This window comes from Rousettus aegyptiacus, unplaced genomic scaffold, assembly GCF_014176215.1.
Source record: "Rousettus aegyptiacus isolate mRouAeg1 unplaced genomic scaffold, mRouAeg1.p scaffold_m13_p_12, whole genome shotgun sequence".
In the NCBI taxonomy this organism is placed as follows: domain Eukaryota; kingdom Metazoa; phylum Chordata; class Mammalia; order Chiroptera; family Pteropodidae; genus Rousettus; species Rousettus aegyptiacus.
This window is the reverse complement of record NW_023416287.1, coordinates 85,650,126-85,675,158: the sequence shown is the minus strand read 5'-3', so window position 1 is coordinate 85,675,158 and position 25,033 is coordinate 85,650,126. Positions and strand designations below refer to the sequence as shown.

At 40.1% G+C, this 25,033-nt stretch overlaps 1 protein-coding gene across 1 annotated transcript in view; it reads right to left on the bottom strand.

Moving 5' to 3' along the window:
• PHLPP1 (PH domain and leucine rich repeat protein phosphatase 1) overlaps window positions 1–24,737 on the bottom strand; it is a 157,740-nt gene extending 133,003 nt beyond the window's left edge. The window contains exon 1 of the mRNA XM_036229070.1: window positions 23,051–24,737. Coding sequence (XP_036084963.1) covers window positions 23,051–24,509 — 1,459 coding nt within the window. The 5' untranslated portion in view covers window positions 24,510–24,737. The remainder of the gene's footprint in view (window positions 1–23,050) is intronic.
• Window positions 24,738–25,033: the final 296 nt, after the last annotated feature.

The following is a 25,033-nucleotide window of genomic DNA, read 5'->3' as shown; positions in this document are numbered from 1 at the left end:
CCGCCTGGCCCCAAGCACAGTCTACCGGAGTGACAAGACAGGTGACAGGGAATGCCTGCTGCATGAGGATGAAAAGAATTCCACAGCAGAACAGGAACAGCTGGGAAAGCAACTGGTGCACAAGTGAGAGGCCGCATCTAAGACGGAGTGCTTACTCCTGGAGAAGGTGGGACGAACAGCTGAGGTGGTGAGGACAGGAGGGGCAGGACCCGCCGGCTGCAGGGCTAGCGCCACGGCTAACAAACAACTTACCAGACAGCCCTCGCTGAGAATCAGGAATAGGTGACAGACAGATAAGGAAATTAACTCAACTCCAAAAGAGCTAACGTCTAGAAAAAGCAAAACCCTCAATCCCATAGGATTAAAAAGCACTGTGATGTCTTTTTCTTCGGCCCATGACAAAAAATTTTTCAAAATAGTCAATTTCTCTATGCAAAGTTGCAGAGACAAAAATGTCAAACTTTTAAAGTCATCACCTTAAGGAAACTACTCTTTGATTTATCTAATTGTCTGGAAGGTATCTAAGCCAGAGTCATATCATATGACAAATCCTGAGTAAGGCGGAGTTCATCCAGAGAGTCTGTAACATAGGTATGGCGGTTCTTGTTTCAATGTTTACGCTGCAGTCACTAACTAATGGCCTTTGAAGTCCCACTACCTAGCTGGACCTTAATACAGCTACACACATTCCTTGCTATAGAACTTAACCAAATTCTTAGTGGCAGTGAAGAGAGGACTCAGACATCTGTCAGGAACACGACCAGATGCCAACAATGCACGCGAAGTGCCTGTGCAGCCTACAGAATACTGCATGGGTTCAATAAATGACAGTTATTGTAATTACTATTATTAGAACAAGCCCTCAGTTATTTTCCTCTAATCAAATGCTCCAAAAAGACAATATTATAAGTCTTATGTAATTTATATAGAGTCAGTTCATTAATAATTGAAAAAAGAGCCTATTAAAATGATAAAACATTTAGAATAATGTGAACATAAATACCTTAAACAATTGCATTTTAACATAAAACAGAAATATGTATTCATTTATCAATCTTTTGATGCCGTGCCAAGTATGAACTCATGATTCTTCCATAAACCACACTCATAATGCATTCTAAAACATTCAGTTTGTTTCTTTAAAGTGGGAGCCATTCATTTGTTCAACAAATGTTGAGTGCCCACTACAAGCCAAGCACTGTTCCAGGAATAAGTAAGGACCCTGGCTTTTACTCAGAAACAGAAACCTCTGGAAAGTTTTGAGTAGAGTAACAGGACCTGACTTAATTTTATCAGGTTGGAAGGGTAGAAGCAGGGAGACAGGATATTAAGACGCTATGTTATTAAATCCAGGAGATTTGATTTAAACTTGAACTGAGGGCAGGGCCATGGACATAAGCCAAATCCCAGACATATTTTGAAGATGGAGCCAATATAATAGTCAACTCAACTGGTAGAGGACAACTGTATAGACATACCAGAAAAGAGCCTTCCAGCCTTAAATATTCTCAAGAAACAATGATACGAAGAGTGGACTGTGAAGTCAATTAAGAAGATTAAAACAAATCTTGCTTCATCTGAGAATTTGCTAAGTGTTTCTTCCTTAATCCTAAAACAGTATCTATATGGACCAGTTAAAATGATAAAATATGTGTCTAGTCCCTAACAATATATTTTCCCTTCTTCAATAAGAGATCAACTCCAATTATACTATTGTGGTCAACTAGCTCAACATACCCAAAATGGAACTCACTGACTTCCTAAGATCTCAGTTTCTTTAAAATAATTATACCCATCTAATCATGATATTGTAAAGGAGTAAATGAAAGTTTTACTGAAAGTGCCTATCCCTCTTCTGTTTTAGGCACAGGAGGCAGTAATGTAGAACAGCCCAACTCTAGAATTTACATTCTTTTCTATGTAACTAGTGCCGTGCAGCTGTGCACTGCACAGCCCATAAAGACACATTCAGCAGTACATTCTGAGAAAAGACCTAAATATGGCAACGATTATCTCCAGACACTGCCAAATCTCCCTGGGAGACAAACTAGACTCTGGTTGAGAACCACTGTTCTAGACCATTATTTGTGAAAATGACAAAATAGCCCCATTTTACATTTGAAATTGAACAATTTAACTCAATGTGATGAAAATTACAACTTTGGTGAAATAAAAAAATTTTAAATAATCCTGGCATTCATATAAAAACATCTGACTAAAAATGGTACAAATCATTTTCTTTTTCATTATCCAAGTACCTGGCTTAATAATTTGAACTGGATTATAGACATCTTTAAAAGTAACTATCCCATGGAAATCTTTTAGCAAGACAACCCCAGATTAAAGAGGAAAAAAAATTACTGCTAGTAAGTCTTAGTTTAATTTCACTAAACTAACAACAAATGTGAGTGAAAAGGAGCACACAAAGTCGCCACGCTCACTCTAGGATGAAGCAGGGAGAGCTCTGGGCCCATGTCACTTCCACACCCATCGTGAGACTGGCAAGCCAGTTCGAAGTATTAGTAGTACAGTGCGCACTCTAGATTAATGCCAGGAGAATCTCACTTTATGAGGCTGCAATCTGAGACTTAAGCACTCTCATTCATACAAGCACATATCCTAGAAGAAAAACATCACACCATGAATTTCTATAAAGGATATATATATTAGCTGAGATCTAGTTTCTCACTAATTATAACATGTACTAGGCAAATGTAATTCATGCTAAAGAAAAAAATAACGCAAATAAAGGGAGGGGACTAATTTAAGCATTATGGTTTTATCTCAGAAACTATTTTTTCCAAAGCACAGAAATAAAAATACTTGGGAATATGAAAATATGACCTGTTTTTCTTACATAAATTATTTTAATACCTATTCACTGATATGCTGGACAATCTCTGGTGCAACATTTCAAATTTAACTAGAAACATTTTTGTTACCAGTTTTCCATAGTGGAAAGGACAACTATACCTAATTATATGCTTAAATGTATTAAAGCATTACAATACATTATCATTCCCACCTCACCAAAAACAAAAACAAAACCTTGGCATTATTTCTCCCAGTGAAAATTAGCAAGAATTCAGTTCTTTTTCTTTATCTCATTCTATTACTTGGTTTGCTGTGCATCCGGCCAAGGACTCCACATGTCAGGAATTCTTCCTATCATCATCTTCCTTAAATAACTATTTTTTCTGTGATTATAAGTTTTTGAAAATTTATTTCACAGTAAAATTACATTCTTCACTTTCCTTTAGTTTTCGTCCAATTATTCACTCCTGTTTTCTAGTGAAGATTTTATAGAGATGAAGGGGTGTCTGTTTTATTTTTAATTGCATGGCCAGCTTCAAAAAGGACTGACTAAAGACAGTAAGAGATCAAAATTTGAAATGACACCACATTCCCAAAAGTCCTGAAAAAGAAAGTGAATATATAACAAGAATAGTATCTAACTCTGAATACCTCCTGATAGCTTCTCCATTTCACTTACCACGATTTCTAGGCAAGGAAAACAAGATCAAACTTCCCTTGGGTTACAGAACTACCATTAACCAAAATAACATCCTGGCAATTCTAAGTTGCTGTACTATTTATTTACTCTCAAGAGTCCATCTATACTCATCATTCCTTTATTTTCCACTACCACCAGCCTCTCAAAGCAAAACAAAACTTACATTATTCTGGTTCTCTTCCTTGTGTGCATACCTATGAAAAGACTTAGAAGCATAAAGCAAAAATTCAGTCTCTATTGGTTAAAAAAAGAGATCACATATTTGAAATCAGATCTAAAATAATAAAAAACTCTGTGGAAGGAGGAGATAAAAAACATTCCTTGCCCTCTTTATACTCCCGTTTAGATTTGCAAGATGTTCGCTTGAACACCTCTCCTGCTTCTATGTGTCAACTCTCAACTTGACAGCTAATGCAACTTTAAGAACTATTCTTTACCCACCCCCGCCCCCCAAAAAAGAGACCTTTAAAATACTTTCTATCAAAAGAAATAAATCCCTTGGCACACATTACCATCTATTCTTCCAATGCCTTCTACCCTCATCTGACCTGAAATGCTTTTTCTGGGTGTTTCAGTGCTATTTGAAATTAGATACCAGAGGCAGACACAACTTTTCTGTGATTTGCCAGGAGTTATCAATCCATTGGGTCACTTGAGAATTTCCTTTATAGTTATCTTCTTGAGTTTGCTTTTTGTTTGGGGTTTTGTTTTTGTTTTTAAGAAGCAGAGCAGGAAATGGAGGGAGGAGAAAAGGTCCACACAGTCCTTTGCCTCCCAGTTTTTCCCCTCCCCCCTTCATCCACCACCAAATGAATGTGAGAACTTCCTGCAGTGAGAACACCATGAATAGGATCTGGCATCTAGACAGGAAAGATAGTACAGGACTATGAATGCTCTGAATAACGCTTCTATGCAGCCACTAAATTAAAGGAATTCAGGAGCTACACAAAGGGCCTGGCTATTTAATATATTCAGTCTTTTATTTTACAGTATAATTAGGCAGCATACAAATGAAAGCCTTTCCCAAGGAGCTGGACTGCACTAACAAGGCCAGATGACTCTCCCTACAGGCTCCCCATTTCTCTGCTTGAGTTGATGTTCTCACTCTTAGACAAACATTTCAGGGGGAAGTTGGCTAAATATAATAATTTAATCCACCCTTCTTAAGTAGTACACAAATGATCTCTATCTAGAGGTCAAATTCTGAGACACCTTGGAGCTTTACCACTCCTTTATAGATTCCCATACAGTGCACTGAATAAGCCTTATAATAAATATACAAAGCACAATGAAACATCAGCTAGCACTCTGATCTTCATATCAATAAACATCAAGTGTCAGTAAAAAGGTCCAACACTAGCTTGGAGTAAAACATGTAGCAAAAATCAGAAGTAAACTATCACACATCAGAAGTAAACTATCACACATCAGAAGTAAACTATCTGTGACACCCCACAGATAAGTGTAATTTCTGTTGCTCTACGTTAGGGTTCACAAACCCACCAACCCTTTAGGACCAGGCAGAAAACACACAGGAGTGCGGCATGGGGCTACCGTGAAGAGGACAGGCATCTTCTAAAGGGAGCTGCCACTTCTCCTCGGCCATCCCTGTGGGCATTACCACAGAAGCCCAGTATGCCCAGATCTTCTGATTAAAAAAAAAAAAAAAAGGAAAGAAAGAATCTTGATTTTTATAAGAAGCTTTACAGTGTTTAATGGCAATTAATTTAAAAATATTTCAAACCACATCCACAACAAAACAGGTCTGTGGTACATAGGCATGGTACATTGACACTAGAGTTTTAGACTTCTAAGTCCTCCAGAGGGAATTTGACTTAACTCTCTTGATCGAGATAGTAAAAGTTAAGCAAAACTCAGAAGAAAAAGAAATTCTAAAAGTATACACTGAAACTTTCAACGTACTCCTGTTAACATCACAGGGATATAGCCACAAAAATCCAGACTGTGGGAAACTCCACAAGACAAATAATTTGGTTTTTTCAACAAGGGAAAGAGAAGAGGAAAGGGGAGGAAGGGCGGGGAAGAAAAAGGGGAACCTAAAATTAAAAGAAATGTAAAAGACAAAAAAAATCACAAGGTATGGACTGCATCTGCATCAAAATTCAAAATAAAAATTTAAGACAATTAAAAATCTGAACTGACTAGATATTTAAAAAATTTGTTAATTTTTTAAACAAAATGTTTTTTAAAAAGTGCTTATGTGTTAGAGATACATAAGTTTTGAGAAATGTACAGAAGAAATGATACATCTAGGATTTGCTTCAAAATAACCTAGGGCAGAAGCAGCGGCTTGAGATAAGACAGGTTGGCTGTGAGCAGGTAATGATGCTGGGCGTGAGTACACAGAAGTCCACGGCACTGTTTTGTCTACTTTTTTAATTGTTCCTAAAATTTTCATTTAAAAAATCCTAAACTGTTTTTATCTCTTTCCTGTTTACTATTGCTAGATCTCACCAAAAGTAGGAAAATGATTCAAAACGTAAAGACGGCCAAGAGTGGGAAAAGGGAGAATAGAGAGTAATCATTTCAATAATAACTATAAAGAAACTAATTAACCTGTCCTTGATTGAAAAAATAATTGACTTTGTGCACAAATGACCCTGGGACCTCTCTTGTTTACAGATAAAAAGTGCACACACAAAAGAAATCCTGAGCAGGTATAATCTTATTGAATGTCTCCCAAACAGGACATAAAAACTGAAATGCTGTATTCCAACTTCATTAAAATGGAAGTCGGTTGCTAAAGTACAGAGAACACACCAAATTGGTATTTTTTAATTTCCTCAATCAAACATGCCTGATGTTCAGCATGGCTTATTACTGCTGCAGATGAGTTAGGGAAAGTTGAAGTGTACAATAGGGAATGTTTATATACTCATTCAATGAGAGGTACTAATTTTTCTTTCCTTGGAAAAGGAAAATGAGTTGGGTGGGGTGAGGTAAAAAGAGGGTAAAATAAAGCTTTCCATAAAAATTAATGTGAAGCCATTTAAAAGGTTATGCTTTTATTATCCGACCATGGCCCCATGTCATTTGGGAGCATCTTGGGTCCTTGGTACAGAGCTGACGTAGCTGGGTACGGAACTAGGTGGACAGAGAAAGTTAGAAAGATGAAGAAAGCACATGTAGGGAGTATATAGAGAAAGGATAAAAAACTGGCTGTTTTTAGTGTGTCTAGAATAGAAAGCTTAGCAAATATAGAAAAGACGGGTTACTTTTATCCTCCCTTTATCCCTCCTACAGATAAGATGAAAGGAAGTTATAAAATGACAGTCATGGCACCTGTCCTTGAAAGAAACAAATCTAAATGACGTCTGATAACTCAAATGGAATGGTTTCCTCTTATTCTTAATCATTTCCAAAACACTAACTGTGGCCTAAAAGTCCAGACATAACCTAAAGTGCATATCCACCTATTCTGCATTAAGAGAGCGGGGGACGATAATGACCAAAGCACTCTGAACAGAGCAGAACTTGGCCCCAGACCACACACACCCATGACTATTTCTCCAACCTGGCCGCGTGATACTCTCTCAGTCTCACTATGCTGCACTCCTGGTGGTCGGTCCTTCTTCTAGGTCCTTAAACATGCTGGGCTCCTTACCTCAAGACCTTCACACACACTGTTCCCCCAACTGGAACATTCTTCCATGTACCCTATACCCCAAGTCCCCAAACGCACTATTTATCCCTCGGGTCTCAGCTTAAGGATTCACTGCTATAAAAAATACTGTACTTTTCCTGAGTGGCACACGTCACAATTACAATTAATTGATTATTTACATGTGTCTGACAAGTTTCATTCCCAACTGTGAAGTTACAACGGACCATGTCTGTCTTAAAGACTGGCATGCAGCAGGCACAAGGTTCAAGAACTATATGTTAGAACTCTCCCAGTACGGTCTTACTCTGTTCCATGACCATCTGTGTCCTTGTGCTATTAGGCTTAAGCTACTAGAAAGGCAGAGAATCTGTCTGACTCACCTTTCTCCCCAACCTTTAAAGCATCTGATACCTTGGAATGAAGCTTTCCACAACTGTTTGAATTGACTAAGTAGATGAGAAAAAAAAAAACAGTATCTTGTATAAAGAGTCTGTTAACTGATCAGTGACTTTTGAACATAAACAAAATTTTGTGCCAACGACTGCCAGCTTAATAAATATGAAGTGTGTGAGCAAGTCAAACGACAACAAAAAACATAAAAACGACTCTCTCGCCACCCCCACCAGGCTCTCCAAATCAAAAGTAACGGTCCTTCCCCACCTCGCACCCCCGAATATTACTGCTGTTTGGCAAGTCACCACGTTTGATATTAAGAGCTAACAATTACGGTTCTTTCTCAAGAATTTCTATCTTATTCCCCAAAACATCTTCATCAGAAACTTATAGAAACCAACTGTGCAACTGGGATATAAAATAACCAGATGATCTAGATACTTGAAAAACATTTGGGTTAATTATATTCTTAAGAACACCTAACTGCTAGTTTTTCATTTATTTCAATAACCACAATTTTAAAACTCAGCATCTAGCCCAATACTGAGCGCAAAACAGAAATCAATTGCTCACTACAACTAACAAGAGGAAGAATGATAGGTTTAACTTGGTTTTTTAAAAGTATTTATTATATAACAATAAAATTTCCACGAAACAACCTGGTTTATATCTATCTAAACTTAAAATTTATCATGTCTCCACACTCACTTGATAAACAGACTCAAGTCACAAGTTACTGACAATCTAGGAATGGAAACTGTTCTTCAGAATCAGCTCTTATCTCTGTAAGTATAATCAATGAGTCATGAGGAAGAAAATTAAACTATCTCTGAAGTTGTATTACTCCATAAGTGATTTTATAAACAGAAAGGAAATGGGATATAATGAAAGGGACAATCCCAGCTTTGTCATTTACTAGTTGCTACTTTTCCAAAGGTTTCCCTACCATCATGTCTTCGCACCCGTTGCTCCCCTCTCCCCTCACCACCCCCTCCCCACAAACGCATATTTAGAGACTGAGAGGAGGGAACCGAAACGGTGCTATGAAACCATGCACAATGAACCTGCCCGACGCCAGCACTGCAAAACCTGCAGAAGGGTTCAGCGACCCTTTCTCCACCCTTCCCCTCCCGTGCAGTAAGGTGCTTCAGAATAGTCCAAGAAAGGATCACCCTACAGAAAATACAGCACAGGTTGAAATTAGTCATAAATTCCGCAAAGAGATGACAGACTGTGATTAGTTAGTTGGTTCACTCAAGAAAAAGCATATTACTATAAATATTGAGGCTTGGGTTTTCCTTACCTTCTAATTCACTAAGAAAAGTGTGGCTCAACTTCCTGAACTGTCACTTAAGTGAACCTTCACCTTTACCCACCATTCCTAATAGCGTCAAGGAAAAGATGACCCTCTTTCCACCCATAGGTAACTCCACAGGTGTTCATGATTCCATCCCCTCTTATTCTTACAGGACTTTCCTTTGTTTTTCTCTCTCCATTCATCCTCATCCTTAGCTTCTCTCTTTCCCTTTACGTAGAAACAACATTCAAGTTTCTTCCTCCAAGACTACTTCTCTTCTTTCTCCTGAGATATAATTTACATCTAGTAAAGCACATAAACAGTAAGGGTACATTCAGTACATATTCATATATGTATATACCCAGGAAACTGAAACCCAGAAAAATACAGAGAACATTACCAACAGCAAATGGCTAAAGCCCCTTGCCACTGATATCCCCCTGAGAAGTAACAACTATTACGATCATCACCCAAAATTTTGCCTGTTAATTGGCCTTCATATAAATATAGTACATAGTATGGCTCTCTTATATTTGAATTGATTAATTCTGTTTGGTACGACAATCATACTATACAAATCTCAAAAGGAGCACACTCTGTATTGCAATTTCTTTTCTGCTACTGGGCTGAACTCCTTGAAGCGAGGCCATTATTTCTTTGGATCACCAAAGCCCCTAACAACAGAGTGCTTTAAATATTTACTAAAGGCCCCACACTAGAGCAGACTCCAAGCCTCTAGTAGCTCCCTCTCCAATCCATCCTCCGGCTGGTGGCCAGTTAATGCCCTATAAATACAAATCTAACCATGTCACTCCCCACTTTCAAATGCTCAGTAGCTCCCACTGGTTATCAAATCAAGTCCTTACCATGTGAGGCCTTTCATCATCTGGACCCAACCTCCTTTTCAGTCTCATTCCTACCACTTGTAATCTCATCACCTGACACTTCACCACTCAAGCTACTCACCATTCCCTACACTGTGCCCTTTCATTAATGTGTCAGTTCCTGACATGCCCAGTTCATGCAATGCTAGTTCCCCCTCGCCCCCATTCACACAGGGAATCCTTCCCAGGAAGTCTTTCCAAAGCATTCCACTTCCAGAAAGAGTGGATTTGTTGGGCTTCTGGGTTCCCTTGGCACCCTGAAAATGCCTTCATTAAGGCACTTCAAGTTTGATTATGAATGTTTATGTAAATTTCCTCCCCCCACACACACATACCAGATAGGAAAGCCTCAACGTTCAAAAGGCATTCATCCTCAGAGCTTCATAAATTGAACATTAACACTCTTTAGACCTCTTTGCTTCTGTTCATGGCCACAGCCAGCAGTACTATTTATTCTAAGTGTGTGTGGAGTTGGGGGGAAGGCTCTTACAAGAAAACCAAGTACATAAATAACATTATGTCACTTCCTGAGGGTAAATACACATATGGTAAGCAGCAGAAAGCAAAAAGGCTCACAGAGATCTGGAAGCTGGGTGGTAAGCCAGGTCCACGTACCACTTAAACAGATAGCCACAGTCAGCTTAACATGCATTACCATTTCAAACTCACCCTTAGCAAAACCTGTCCTCAATTGCTAAATGTTTGTAAATATCTAAAGTAGGAGACACTCTTTCATTCATCCTTATATCACCAACCCCTAAGTACAGTGCCTGGTTCTCAAGCTTTATTGAATTAATTAGTGATGTCCCCTGCACAATCTCTTGCTTCCTACTTTCATGAGCTGACCTACAATTCTCCCATCACTCAAACTGCAAACCTGTCATCTTTGAGCTTCGATCACCAAAACAGCCAATTAGCCATGAGTCCTAGGATAACATCTAGCCGGTCTCCTTTTCTCCCTCCAGTGCTCTCTCTATTCAAGCCCTCAGTATTTCACTTAACCACACAAGCTCCTAATTTAGGTTTCTCTCCTCCAATTCTAACCTCCCCCACTCCTGATTCGTCCAATGCTAGCACTTCTTAAACTGTATTGTAGAGATGAATCACCTAGAGATCTTGTTAAAATGCCAATTATTCAGTAAGTCTGAGCTGCAGTCTGAGATTCTGCATTTCTAGAAGCTCCTGGGAGATGGTGATGATACTGGTTCCTAGATCCATCACATTTCAAGGAGCAAGCCTCTACTCAATGGCCTTTGCAATAAAGTGCCTATAAGCACTCAACAAGCAGGGCCAGATGACCGCCAATCAGGAATGAATAAGCACACATTTCTATGCTAGATAAGAAACTGGTCTAGATGCCTCCTGGTCCCTTCCAGTGCTCAGACTCTATGCCCTCCTTGGACGTCCATGACGTTGTCATCCGTTTTTCACCTGTGAAGCCTGGCAAAGCAATACCCTAGCATGTATTACTTACATTATTACATTCGGCAAGTTCTGAATTAGTAATTGTTTACAGACAACTCTGGTTTAGTCTACTCCAATATTACAAATGTTTTTAAAAGATAAAGAAGGTACTGTGCAAGGGAGTTAAGTATCATTGCGCTTATAATAGCACCTTAAAGATAAATGAACACCACGACTTCCCTTCATCCATCTCTATTATCTAGAGGTTGATGCCACTTGGGTTAATCTATCAGTTTCTCAGAACCAACAGGGGTGTTAACTGTTTTTGTTTTGTTGTTTGGTTGGGGGGTCAGGGGAGGAATCTCAGGCACATCCATAGAAACAGGAAGCAATGGCAACTCTATTAGCAGCTGTCGGCCTATTCGAGATTTAAACCAGCTTTCCACATGTACTAACAAAACGATCCCCACTCTCAGAAAGGGACTTCTGTGTGGTATCTTCAGAAAGGCATTATCTTCTAAGCAGTTCTAAGGTATGTGTTTACAGAATTTTTGTCATCATGTATTTATCAATGAGACAATACTATTCAGATTTGTTAAAAAAAAAATACCAAGTGTCTTTATGGCCTGGTTACAGAACAATGAATTTTGAGTGTCTACTTCATAATCACAAAGGCCAGTAACTATCCTCATTATTATACTGATGCTAACATTTCTGTTAACATGCCCCATGAAAATCAACCTGTCCAGTGTTGATATTGCTCTAATAACTGGGGTCTCTGTAAAAATTTGTCACTGAGGACAAAAAGGTGCTAATGAGAGTGGAAAATACACATTGGCAGGTAATTAACCCGAATGTTGATTCATTTAAATCAGTGGTATTTTCATTTGAACTTGAAGCATGACATATTTAAGTCAGAAAGGATCTGAAGAACTATTTTTTTTTTACCATGGTGCTTGTCATAATTTTAAAACTAACATAAAAGGCAAAATAAAGATCTTCTTCCAGTGCCGTCATTCGCATTACCACAGGAGACATTATTTCAGAGACATGTGACTTCCACTTAAAACAAACAAACAAAAGTTTGTAACAAGCCATTACTAAGGACTTAACTTGCCATAGGTATAAGACAGGTTTTACAGCCATAGATAAATGAGTTATTTCTGCTTATATAAACACTTCAAAGTTGTGTTTCCTCCTGGTCCACATAGAAGTTTAAAAAAAAATTCCTTCATCAATGAAGAGCCAGACACTAGACGGGCGAAGTTAAAAATAATACCCTCAGATTATTACCAATTCATCAACTTCCAAATTTTACATTAAGGTAGGCAGTCTACATAATCACACTAAATTAAAAGAAAGTGCCTGTCTCTGAAAGATAAACATAGCATTTCCCATAAATTTCATAAATTCAAGGAAAACAAAACCCTTAGAGGCCTTAAAAATTGATATGAGAATATTTTTCAAGTGTACTGTAGGCCCCCCACCTGGATCCAGAACAACCTCAAGCATGTGCACATCTGCATTTTCTTTTCAAAAACGCAACATTAATATTTGCTTAACCCATAACTTAGATCCTCACAAACTGTGACACTAAATGGAGCCCAAATGATTCTAGGAGACATAAAGGCCTAGATGCCTAGACAGAAAGGTACCTGGTAAATCTTAAAGCATTAAACTGGAAGCACTAATCCTAAATTCAGTCTGACTGGACTTTGAACTTGTAATTTATGGTTGCTCCTCAAACAATTCGTTTGCCAGAATTATGGATATGGCAACAGCCTACTATGTCTGGTTCTTCAAGACTCGACTCAAGGACCTTCTGGGGAGTCACACAGTGGGTGGAGTCAGGAACCTTTCTCCTTTACTGATGTTACAGTAATTTGTGAACACTGTGCCTCTATCAGAATACTTTGCACCACTGTATTGTCAATGTTAGCTTGCTTTTACTGTTTCCACAAACATGCCTTCAAATCTTTAAGTATTTCAAGGGATCCTAGAAAATTAAAATTAGCCATCTTTGAATCAAGAGTTCTTCTGACATAGTAGATACTCGTAGTAACTACTGGACAAAGGAAGGAAGGAATGAATGAATGAATGAATAAAAGTGGAGTCCACCAGTGTCACTGAGCAACAGTATATCCCATATTCCCTAATGAGCCCTAATTAACTCTAATTAACATTTGTGGCAATTTACTATTGCTAAATAAAAGCACACTACATTTGTATAACACCTCACAGTTTACAAAGCACTTCCACATATATCATCAAATCTGAACCTCACAAAGTTCTTTGGGACATTTTTTATCACCCTTCCCCCGCCCCCTCCAATAAATGAGGCTTAAGGAGGCAAAGGACTCAAATCAAGTACAGGTACACCTCAAAGATGGTGTGGGCTCGGTTCTAGACCACCGCAATAAAGCAGGTATCACAAGAAAGTGAGTGGGGTGCATGTAAGGAAGAGAACGAGTCTCCTCCAGCTACAGAGTCTCCTTAAGGGCAGAGCCTTCTTACATAAAGCTGAAGGTCAGCTGCCCCACAGCCACTCTCCCTCTCTAAGAGACCATCAGGAGAAATTTCTCCTCTGCTTCAGCATCTGGAGTACATACTCTATGCCAGATGCGATGTATTCTTACCCTTCGTGTTTTTTCACTTTAAAAGCTTCCCTTCCTCATATTAAAAATGAACAGTCATCTCATGTGAAAAGATGCTCAATAATACTAATCATAAGGGAAATGCAAATCAAAACACTGAGATATCACCTCTCATCAGTGAGAATGGCCACTATCAAAAAGTCAACAAATAACACTGTTGACGGCAATGTTGAGAAAAGGGAACCCTTCTGAGCTGCTGGTGGGACTCCAAATAGGTGTGGCCACTATGGAAGACAGTATGGAGAGCCCTCAAAAAACTAAAAATAGATCTACCGTATAACTCAGCAATTCCACTTCTGAATACTCATCCAAAGAAAAAGAAAACACTAATTTGAAAAGACATATGCACCCCCATGTTCACTGCAGCATTATTTACAATAGCCAAAATATGGAAACAATCTAGGTGTTCACTGATAGATGAATGGATAAAGACGATGTGGTACATAACTACAATGGAATATTACGCAGCAGCAGAAAGAATGAAATCTTATCATCTGAAACAACATGAATGGATCTAGACGGTATTATGCTAAGTGAAATAAGTCAGACAAAGACAAATACCACACAGTCACACTTATACATGGAATCTAAAAAACAAAAACGAAGACTCACAGAAACAGATCAAACTGATGTTTGCCAGAAGAGAAGGGGCTGGGGACATGGATGAAAATGTGAAGGGGAATATAGGCAATAATACTGTGATAGGTTTGCACAGTGACAGATGATTACTGGATTTAGTGTGGTGATCACATTCTAAGGTACATACATGTCAAATCCTTATACTGTGAACTTGAAATTAATATAATATTGTATACCAACTACATGAGAAGCTAAAATGTTGCTTATTGTAAATAATTAAATTAAAAATGGAACTTAAAGGTAAAAGGGAATCTCTCTCACCCCTAAAAATATTCACAGACTGTCTTTTTACTAATAGGAACAAGACAGTTCTTTCTGAGAGAGGAGATATTCAAACCTGTAGCAAATTTCATGATAAAGACTTCCAAAACCAGCAAATAAACCCCAAAGATTACTGAACTCAGTTGTTCTGATTTTTTATATCACATAAAAGTAAAACTGTATATGTGTATGTAAATAATCTATGTGCATTTAATTGTGAGAAGACAAGTTTTTTTTCCTTAAAAAATGAAATAAAGAATATAATGAATATTGAATCGTTTAAAGAACATAATGTCTGAGTGGGAATTTGACTCAAAATCTATTCTTTGATTTTTCTTCCAAATGTTTTTAATTCGATGATTTATTTTTCCAACATGTGCATTCTTTTAAAAATCCTGTTCTATTAGAAGCTCCCCCTTATAATCTGTCGAAGTGATATGCAATCTCTCAAAAGTATTGATCAGAATGAAAAAAAAGACCAGAAACACCTGAAGTAACAGGGAGACCACCAACTGTATGAAACACACTCCATTCTTTAAACTTTTATTTTTGAATACTAAATATAAGAGGAATCCAAAAATAGTAAATACATAGGTTCAGTGTGGGAGAAAAAAAGAACAGTGAACAGATAATCTAAATACGGGGTTCTATTCCTAATTCTTAGGCTGACTTGATCTTGGACCAGATATTTAACCTCTATCAGTTTGCTTTCCTCATTTATAAAAATACAAATGTTAAGATCTCTACAGGATCCTAAATTCTATAATCAAAATAACAAAACAAAAAGTCATTTTAAGTGCATTTTCTCCTACTAACTCTAGGCACAAGTAGGCACACAGCTCACATGTGGAAGCCTCAAATAGAGTTATCATTACAGTAACCTTTATCAACTGGATTATGAAAGAATGTTGCTTTATAAGTCAACTTAAGAGAAAAACGTTACTTTAAAAAGGACGAGTTTCTTGAAACTCATCTCCTACATGCAGAAGTCTACTTGAGGAATAAGGGCTAGCAGGGAAAGAGTGAATCAAACATTCTCTATTCTGTCATTAGTCCTAATCTACACCAAAAAGGTGGTCTGCTTTGGTTGGCAACCTCAGGCTATCTTGTACATATTAGGTCCAAACCATGAACAGATCTTCCAGAACTTCAAACAATCACAACTTTTAGTCCTTCTAATTTGAAGGGCAGACTCCCTAATGGAGCCCCAGAATGTTAAGAGTTGGGAAAGATCTTAGATTTCTTCCACCTCAAGCTCACCCTTTTACTGATGAGGAAAACAAAAACCAGGAGAGGTTAAAATAAATGCCCACAGGCATACCAAGCTTCCTGACTCTGAGACTAGTTTCTTTAAACAAAAGACCATATTCTTCAGTCCAAGTGGGAGATAAAACGGTACAAATTGTTCCCCACAGTTGTTTTTGAAAAGAACAAAGTTCCTTTCACCCAACCCTGGGACACAGCAGTCAATCTCAAGAACCATAATGTAGCACCCATTCAAACACTAAGGTACAGCCAAACAAACTGTACAGTTGGGGACAAAGAATTCCTTAGCAATATAGTTCTCTTAGTTGACAATAAAGGTAAAAAAAAAAAAAAAAATGGGTTCTGTGTATAAAATTTTGTCCTTTGGATCATGTATCAGAAGTGAACTGATTATAAAATCTAGATAATAGGCAACGAAAACAATTACAGATCATACTTTCTCTTGCTGTATTTTAAAATATGCCTTGTGTTTGAAAAGAATACCCAAACGTTCAAACATGTTATTAATGGAGGCAGGTATAGAAAAAGATTCATTTTCTAATTGCTCTTCAATAAGATGCATGAGTCAGTAGAAAGATAGCAACAAACACAAAATTCTTCCAGCTTGAAAAGCAGAAAAACTAAAAATAAAAATCAACCAATTCTAATTATTTCAAATTTCTAATTAGACTTTTCACTCATTATTGAAATGGTCCAAAATCGAATTACAGTTGACCCTTGACAACAACATGGATTTGAACTGCATGTGTCCACGTACAGATTTTTTCAATAAAAATACAGTATCTCAAGTTTTATTCAGTCTTCAACTGAATAGTTTCACATAACTGGAAATGAGGCTGATTTATTTTTTTAAGCTTCATTTAGAAAAGTATACGAAAAATATTCTGGATTTTTGGGGTTTTTTTTTTTGCTAAAGTACTGACATTTATAAATTCATAAAAAAAAACATACTACCTACAAATAGACTGTTTCACTAATTTCCAATAGAGTTCTAGGTTCCAAACTCAGAAGCCACTAGATTGTACCCCAACACACACTACCTCATTAAATACATTTTACAATGTACTAAAGCAATCTCAAATGTAAAAATACCATAGGGAAACAACTATTTCAGCATGAATGTGGCATTATGGGATGATTATGCTTTGTTTCATTTAACATACTGAAAGTTACAGCAAGCATAAATATATGTAATATAATATATAAACAAAACCATTCTACCTCTAAATCAAAGTGTACTAACACTTCAGTAACCCAGTAACTGTTACTATGCTTGCTTCTAAATACCACACAACTTGAAAGAGCTGCTATTGCATAGTTAACCAAAATCCTAATGTTCTTTAATAAAAAGTATCATTAAAGTCTGTTCTTTCCTGATCCTTGAATTAAAATTTATCAAAAGTTTCCAAAGCCTAAAACTGAAGTTTCATCCAAATCCAAACACAACCAAGTCACAGACTTAGGTTATAAATACCTTATATGTCTAAAGAATCTACGTGGTCAATTTTGGGGTTTTGTTTCAATTATACTATTTTTAGAAAACCAAAGGTAAGTTTAAAAAAGGGTTTGCCCTAGAAGAACAGGAACATGAGGCTGGAGTGAGACCGGATTCAAAACTGCTCATTACCAGTTGTACCAGATGCATGGGATTAAAAGTAAGTTTTAGAAGGTGGAAATTTTTTAAAAAGTGTTCATTTTCCCATACTGTTGTGGACATTTTGATAACATCTCTTTCTTTTTTTCAAAATGTCAGGCATCTTTAAAGGAAAAGCTTTTCTATTGAGTGGTTTCGGAATCTCTCAATTTTCAAAGTACAACAATTAAACCCTTCTCCTGTCCAGAGAGGCTGAACAATGTTCAACTCTGGCACATAACAAAATCATTAAATCTAAGAGGCCTCATTACATTCATTTCAAAGTTGAAGTAAGAGATGCCTTTGAAAAAAGAGGGGTGAAAACACCTGTTAACTCTAAGAAAAGCTGGGGAAATGCTTTCTCAAAATCCACACAGAGCTCCACTCAGGTGAAGCAGAAGACACTAACAGTATGCAGCACATCTACAGTCTCCTGCCACGGGAGAGATGCCTCTGCGTATTTTGTATATACGTTTAACACAACTCTGGGGGCCCAAACGATATGTAAGGCTGAAGAATCGGGGCACATACCACCAGCTGCTTAACAAAATTCCGTAAATGCAATTCGACAAATGTTTAAACTAAAATGCCAACTATTAAACTAGGCTGGGATCATGTACAATGTTAATGAATGTTATGCTACCAATAAATCAAATTCAGAGTTCTAAAAAGAAAGAAAAAGAAACAACAAAAACTTTACACTTTAAAAATAAAAATCTTTGGATAACCAATCATTTAAGGAGGCTGATCCAACAATTTTAAAGCCACAAAAAGGTACTTTCGATGCAGAAACTTTACAATCTCATACACATCTCCTCTCCCTACAATTATTTCAATGAGCACAAAAGGTACACCATTTTAGGAATAACTGAAATTCAGGGAGAATAGCTGCCTATAACTATATAACATATGAATTATAAAAATTGTACAAAAGCATAGTAATACCAATAAAGCACTACTGATCATTAAAGTACAAATAATTCTATTTTAAAATAAAAGGTTTAAACAAACCTTTCATGATAGGTATTTTCAATACTTTACAAGTACAGCTATGTTTTAAAGAAACTAAAATGTTTCTTTAAAATGTTTCTCCACCTTCAAAGTTATTCACCTTCCAGATGAAGTGTTAATTCTCTATATCCAATGAAGAATAACAGTCCAATGAAGATTTACAGTTTACCAAATGAAGCATGCCTGAATAAGAAAATAAAGAATCACAGGTAAACTATACTTCATATCAACTTAAAAGCAAGCATGCCTATTTGCAACCAGGATAGTTTAGAACACCTGAGGACTCTTTCTGTACTGTCTACTTATTTGGCGGTGTTGGATCTTTACCTTTTTAAAGGCTGCGTGATAAAAACAGAACTATCCACATTTTATTTGGGACTGGAGGGTAATATTATCTCCTTACCAACAAAAATAGCATATTTTCTGAATACTTTCAACCAAGTGAAAATTCAAGTGTAAATGAAATTTAGCACTGATTCATAGAAAGCGATATGAATTACAAAACAGAATACCCAAGCTCTCTATTCTCAGTTCTGCCAAGAACTGAAAAACCACAATCAAGAGCCAAACCTCTCCGTGCATAGTTTCTCCATCTGAAAAGAGGATTGACACCAACTCCTCCCTAATGTTTTTGAAAGGACAAATGAGATAATTTATGTAAAAACCCTTTAAGATTTTTGGAAAAAATAAAACCCCACATATTAATTGATGTTATCAAACCACAGTTATGAAGGAAAAGACAGCCTGTACTTTACATAAAAAACAACAAATATAAAATTTAAATATAAAAAACAAAAAAATAAAGTTAAGCCCTTTGTTCTTAAAAGGACTGTTCAGGCACACACTGGTGTCACATGTTCAGACCACGTTACTCAATACTGCTGTAATTATAGTAATAAGAGCCTACTCGTCAATATTACAGCTTAATGCTGAACCACCCTTCTTGGTTTCCATGTAGGAAACCATATAAGGTTCGATCATTCCCAGAAGAGAAAAAAAGAAATATGAGAGGGGTAAGATCATTCTGAGCAATCCCCAGAAGTCACACATAAAAATACCTTGTCCAAGATTCACTGAGCACAGTGGGTGTGCTCTCCATTCTGCCAACGTCCTTTCCACACTATTAAAATCTGAACTGAAATACCCAGACTAAATCTAAAAGGTGGTAGAAAGTCAAAAACATAAAAAATAGTTCAATATTGCACTTGATCAATGACTCATCCTCCTCAAGAGTCCAAAACACAAGCTCATTAATGTTCTGAAGTCCATAACTTATGTCAAGCAACCTAAATTTTTAACTTTTTTAACATAAATTTTTTTTAACTTGCTTTGAGGTAAAATTTAAGATAGCTGATTTTAAAAGGAAATAAAATGTTAATGTACTAACAATATTTAAAACAAGTAACTTCAGATAAAGCCATTTAAATTTTTTCATATTTTAAATCATCTAAAAGAATAATTGACAGGTGTGATAACAATTTCCAAACTAAACTTTCATTAACATCCTTGTAATTAGTATTTTCTGTCCAGCACCTTTTAGTTCATTAAGGACCTTCATTTTACTTTGCCAGAATAAATATTTAAATATTCAAAGCAACCACAAATAGCTTGCAAAGCCTCTTAAGAATAACTTGTGTCGGGTAATAAATAGTAAAATTTAATTGAAAGGTAACCCTCAAGAGAATGACAGTTCTCCGCTAAGGACAACTTCTTTAAAAAAAATGTAGCTGACTAGATAAACTAGATAGACAACCGATAACGAACTCAATTTAAATGCAGGAAGATATTCAAAAGGCTTCAGCAATAAATTTAGGAGTTACTTACATATAAACTTATAAAAACAAATGTGGTACACAAAACCTTCTTGAAGGGTGTACCCTAAAACAAACATTCTCTTCTTCCTAATAAAAGAATTACTACCAAAATGGTACACTTTCGAGCTGGGCGTATTATATGCCACTGCAGCCCAGAGGTAATTTCTAGGAATCCCCTTCAGTTTGGTGCAAACTTTTGTTATACGTAAAGTCTTGACAGTATTCCCATAACAAGTGAGACCACCTTATAATAAGGCCATTTTGGTTATCAATAACTAAACTTCCTTGCAAAAAGCAAGGTGGACTCATTTTTGCTAAATTATGTTGTATGGCAAATAAATATCAACAGAGACATTTGCTATATTAACATAGGCTTAAAATAAGCTCAACTCTGTATAAAAAACAAGTACTTAGACATCTTTATGATAATCAGTCATCTTCCTTCTAGAACAGCTATACACTGGCTTCATTATCAAGAACAGGTTGGATACTATGTGTGGCTTCCCATTAGCTATTTTTATTAATGTGTACACTGAGGCATAAATTTATGGTGTGTATACAGAAATAATGCAAATAAATCCAGAATAAATTAACAATTACTGCTTTTCATAAAGAACCACACAAAAGGATTTAAATTACCACAGCAAAAATTTAAGATAACCAGAAAGATGTCACTTTTATGTTGCGATGTTAAAACAAAAACAAAAACAAAAAACCCTGTATATCATTCATTTAGAATCTTTTGCACATACTTAAAGAGACAATCCAGGGAAATCAGATTTAAATTTCATGACCATGACACCGAAAACTTTCTCATGAACATTTACCAGGATCGACATATTCAATCATGTAGAAAACTAGGGACGCAGAGTTCTTCCCATATAAAATATGTCCAAAACTATTTAACATATGTATTCACATATCCTTTGGTTTGGTTATGAGTATTTATCATTCTCATAGTAACAAAATATACTCATTCCAAGTATGATTACCATTTAATGCTTTTGCAATTTTACAAATTAGATGAGCTACAGGAATAAAGGATAGTATTTGTTGCTCCTACATAAAAACAAAATCACCTATTTTGCAGGTCACAAACTTTTAAAGCCATGTCATCCAGCTGAGACAGTATCTTTGGAAACTGCAAATGCTATTGTAGCGATATAATTTTCTTTATAAGGTAAAAATCCATCAGAAATCCACCTGAACAACAGAGAAGCTTCAAGGAAACTCAGAAGAACATCTCACCAGTAATGCTACTGATCTTGCATATTTCAATGTGGAGTTAAGATTTATTTCTTCATTCAGGCTAAATTGGCACTAGGACACAAGTTGGACCAAAAACATATTAAGTAGAAAGAATGGCTACAGATTAGCTACAAGTATGATTACTTTTCCACCAACACCTACAACCTAGAATAGTAAAGTTGGGGAAGATTTAACTATCCTAATTTAATTTCGTTATGCTACCTTGATAAAATTCCTTATCACTAAGTATGTAATTCTTCAAATTAGAGGAAGAAAAGGATGCACACAACTTACAGAGCACAAACACATGAGAACATGAGTCACCCTAAGCCCAGAGTTTAATGTCAATTACACGTCGATAAAGCTGGAAAGAATAGAAAAAAATGTTTTTAATTTTAATCTAGAACTGAAAAAAGAATGAGGACGTTAGATCATATATCTCAAGAGATAGTAACTACTTAAAAGTCGTGATCCCTATGTCAAGTCACACTGCACTGGTCAGTTCTGGCTATCAAAGTTGGAAGTGAGAAATAAGGCAAAATAACTTTTGATGCAAGACAAAAACCTGGAGAATAAATTGAAATAAAGCAAAAAAGCACTGGGGAAAAGTATCAACAAAAAGGATCCTATCTATCTGTTAGGTTTATAAGGAGAATTAAGTGGGCAAGTAAGCCTAACAAAGCTGAACTTGCACCAACTGACAAGGGTACGCATCCTGCCGCTAGAAAAGGCCAACTTCAGACAGTCAAGTGTAGGGAGAGTGCTCTACATCTGTGGTCCCCAACCTTTCTGGCACCAGGGACCAGTGCTCTTCTGAGAATCTAACGCCCGGATGATCTGAGGTGGGGCTGAGGCGGTGATGCTAGCGCTGGGGAGCGGGGGCAGATACCGATGAAGCTTTGCTGGCTCTCTGGCCGCTGTGCTGCCCGGTTCCTAATAGGTCACTGACCTGCAAGGGTCAGCAGCCTGGCGGGCTTGGGGCTCCTGGTCTAGAGCACTTTTGCTGGACATTTTCCTCTACTGGTATTAAGTGCACGTGACAGTTTACCTGAAATCTCAAACTGCCCCCAAACCCAACACGCCCCCCAACGAGGCCTACGGGCAGCCGGTTCACTGTCAAATGTACTACTGCTTCTTTCGGAAACATCTCCTTATACTTTCTGCCACCTCCTCCACATTGCTTCCCAACCTCTGAGTCCTCAAGACTGGCCAAACTCTCGAAATGAACAGCTACTCAACTGAGTATTACACAGATTGCCCGTGAAAGCAGTAGAGAAGTAACAAAGACTGCCGAGGACTTGCGATTGCTCTGCGGTGGGGCCCATAGACCACCGCCTGGGCTCCTTCCGTCCTCAGGCCCTGGCAGTGTTTACACCTTACACACCCAAGTGCAGGTGGTTTCCTTACCTGCATAGAAGCGGATGAGGCAGCCAATCTCCGAGTCCATGCCCTCCTCCTGGACCCTCCACAACTCCCCAAATCCCAGCTGGAAGAGGTAGTCGTTTTGGATCTGCAATGGCTTCTCGTCCGCCTCCAGGCGCCGGGTGGTCTCTCCGTGGAGCTGCACGTACAGGGTGGGCAGCAGAGGCGCCTTCTCCGCGGTCGTCCCGTTCCCAGCCGGGGTCGACTGGGGGCGGCCGGGGGCCGTGACTGCTGTTGCCTTTTCCTCCCGAGGCCGATCGCGTGCGGCCGTCGGGGAAGGCGGCCGGGCGTCTGCTCCGGGCCGGGGCAGCGAGGAGCGGCCTGGCGGGCGGGGTTGGCCCGGAGCCCCCGCCGAGGCCGGGGCCGGGTCGGCCTCGAGCTCTTCGGATGACGACGACGAGCCGCCGCCGCTGCTGTAAGGGTCCAGCCGGTCGGACACGCTCTCGGCGCTGGGGCTCAGGCTGAAGCTCTCGGTGTCGGAGGCCTGGCCCGCGGCCGCGGCGTCCAGGGGCCGCGGGGCGCCGGGCTCGCCCGCGCTGGAGTCCGAGGGCGCGGGGCTGGAGCGGGCGGAGCCGTGCGCCCACCCGCCCGGCAGCGGCAGGTCGGCGGGAGGCGCGCGCGGCTGGGCCCAGACGGCAGCCAGCCCCCTCTTGCCGGGGGGCGGCCCCAGGTCCCGCGGCTCGGCGTCCGGGGGCCCCTTGCCCGGCACCTTCACCACGCCGCCGCCTTTGTGGCCCACCTGCAGCAGGCGCGCGGCCACCTCGCCGGCCGTGGTGTCCAGCGTGCAGAGCACCGGGCGCAGGTAGGTCGAGGCCATGTGGCGGTCGAAGACGTGCACGCAGCCCCGCTGGAGCTGGTGCCTCACCCAGTCCCGGTCCGACGGCTGCAGCTGCAGCATCTGCCGGTGCTTCAGGAGCAGCGTCTTCCTGTCCAGGCTCCGGGTGCACAGGGACGCCGAAGCCGAGCAGGAGGCGGAGAGGCCGGCGGCGCCGGGGGCGTGCGAGGCGGCAGCGGCCGAGGACGACGACGAGGACGAGGACGACGAGGCGGCGGCGGTCGCGGACAGATTCCTCTTCAGCCGCCCTCTCCTCAGCAGGAGGGTGTTGGCGCCGCCGCCGGCCCCGGGCGCTGGGGCAGCCCCGCCGGCGGTGAGCTGGGGCGCGCCGCGCCGCCTTCTGCGAGCTGTGCCTCCCGCTCTGCCCGGCAGCGGCCCCGACTGCGCCTCGCGGGGGGCCTCTTCCCGCGCCCCGCCACTCGGGGCCGCCGGGGTCAGCGCGGGCTCCGGGCTCCGGCCGCCCCCGGCCGCCGCCGCCGCCAGAGCTGCCGCGGCCGCCGCCGCTGCCGCCGCAGCCGCTGCCGCCGCCGCCACGGCCGCCGCGGGAGCTCGATCCTCCCTGCCGGTCTCTGGGAGTCGCGGCGCCGTAGCCGCGGCGGCGGGCTCCATTGCAGTGGGGCTCCGCGCTTCCCCCCCAGCTCCGGAGGCGGCGGCCGGAGAGGGAGGTGGTGAGGCGAAGGTGGGAGACGGCGGCGGCGGCGCGAGGAGGAGGGCGAAGCCAATGGCGTTCGGCGCGGCCGTTCCAGGGGATTATGTGGCAATTCGGAGCATTCCGTCGGTGTCTCGGTGTTCCATCCCGCGCGCCCGCCCGCCTCGCCGCCGCCGCCCCCCCGACACGCGCCCTCCCCGCCCGGGTCGCGGGCTCCCGCGCGCTGGCCCCGCCTCACGCCGGCGAGCCAGCCGCAAAGCTGGGCTCATTGAATATTAATCACGCGCCGGGAGCGGGAAGGAGGGCGGTGGAAGCTCCACGTGAGCCTCATGAATATGCATCTCTAGCGTGACGGCATCCCTGTGAAGAGTGGGGAGAGCGGTGGCCGGGGGAGGCGGGGCTTCAGAGTAAACAAACGTGACGCGAACGTACGGGGCGGGGCGAGGGCAGTTTCCCGGGAGGTTCCCTCGCGAGCCTTCGGAGG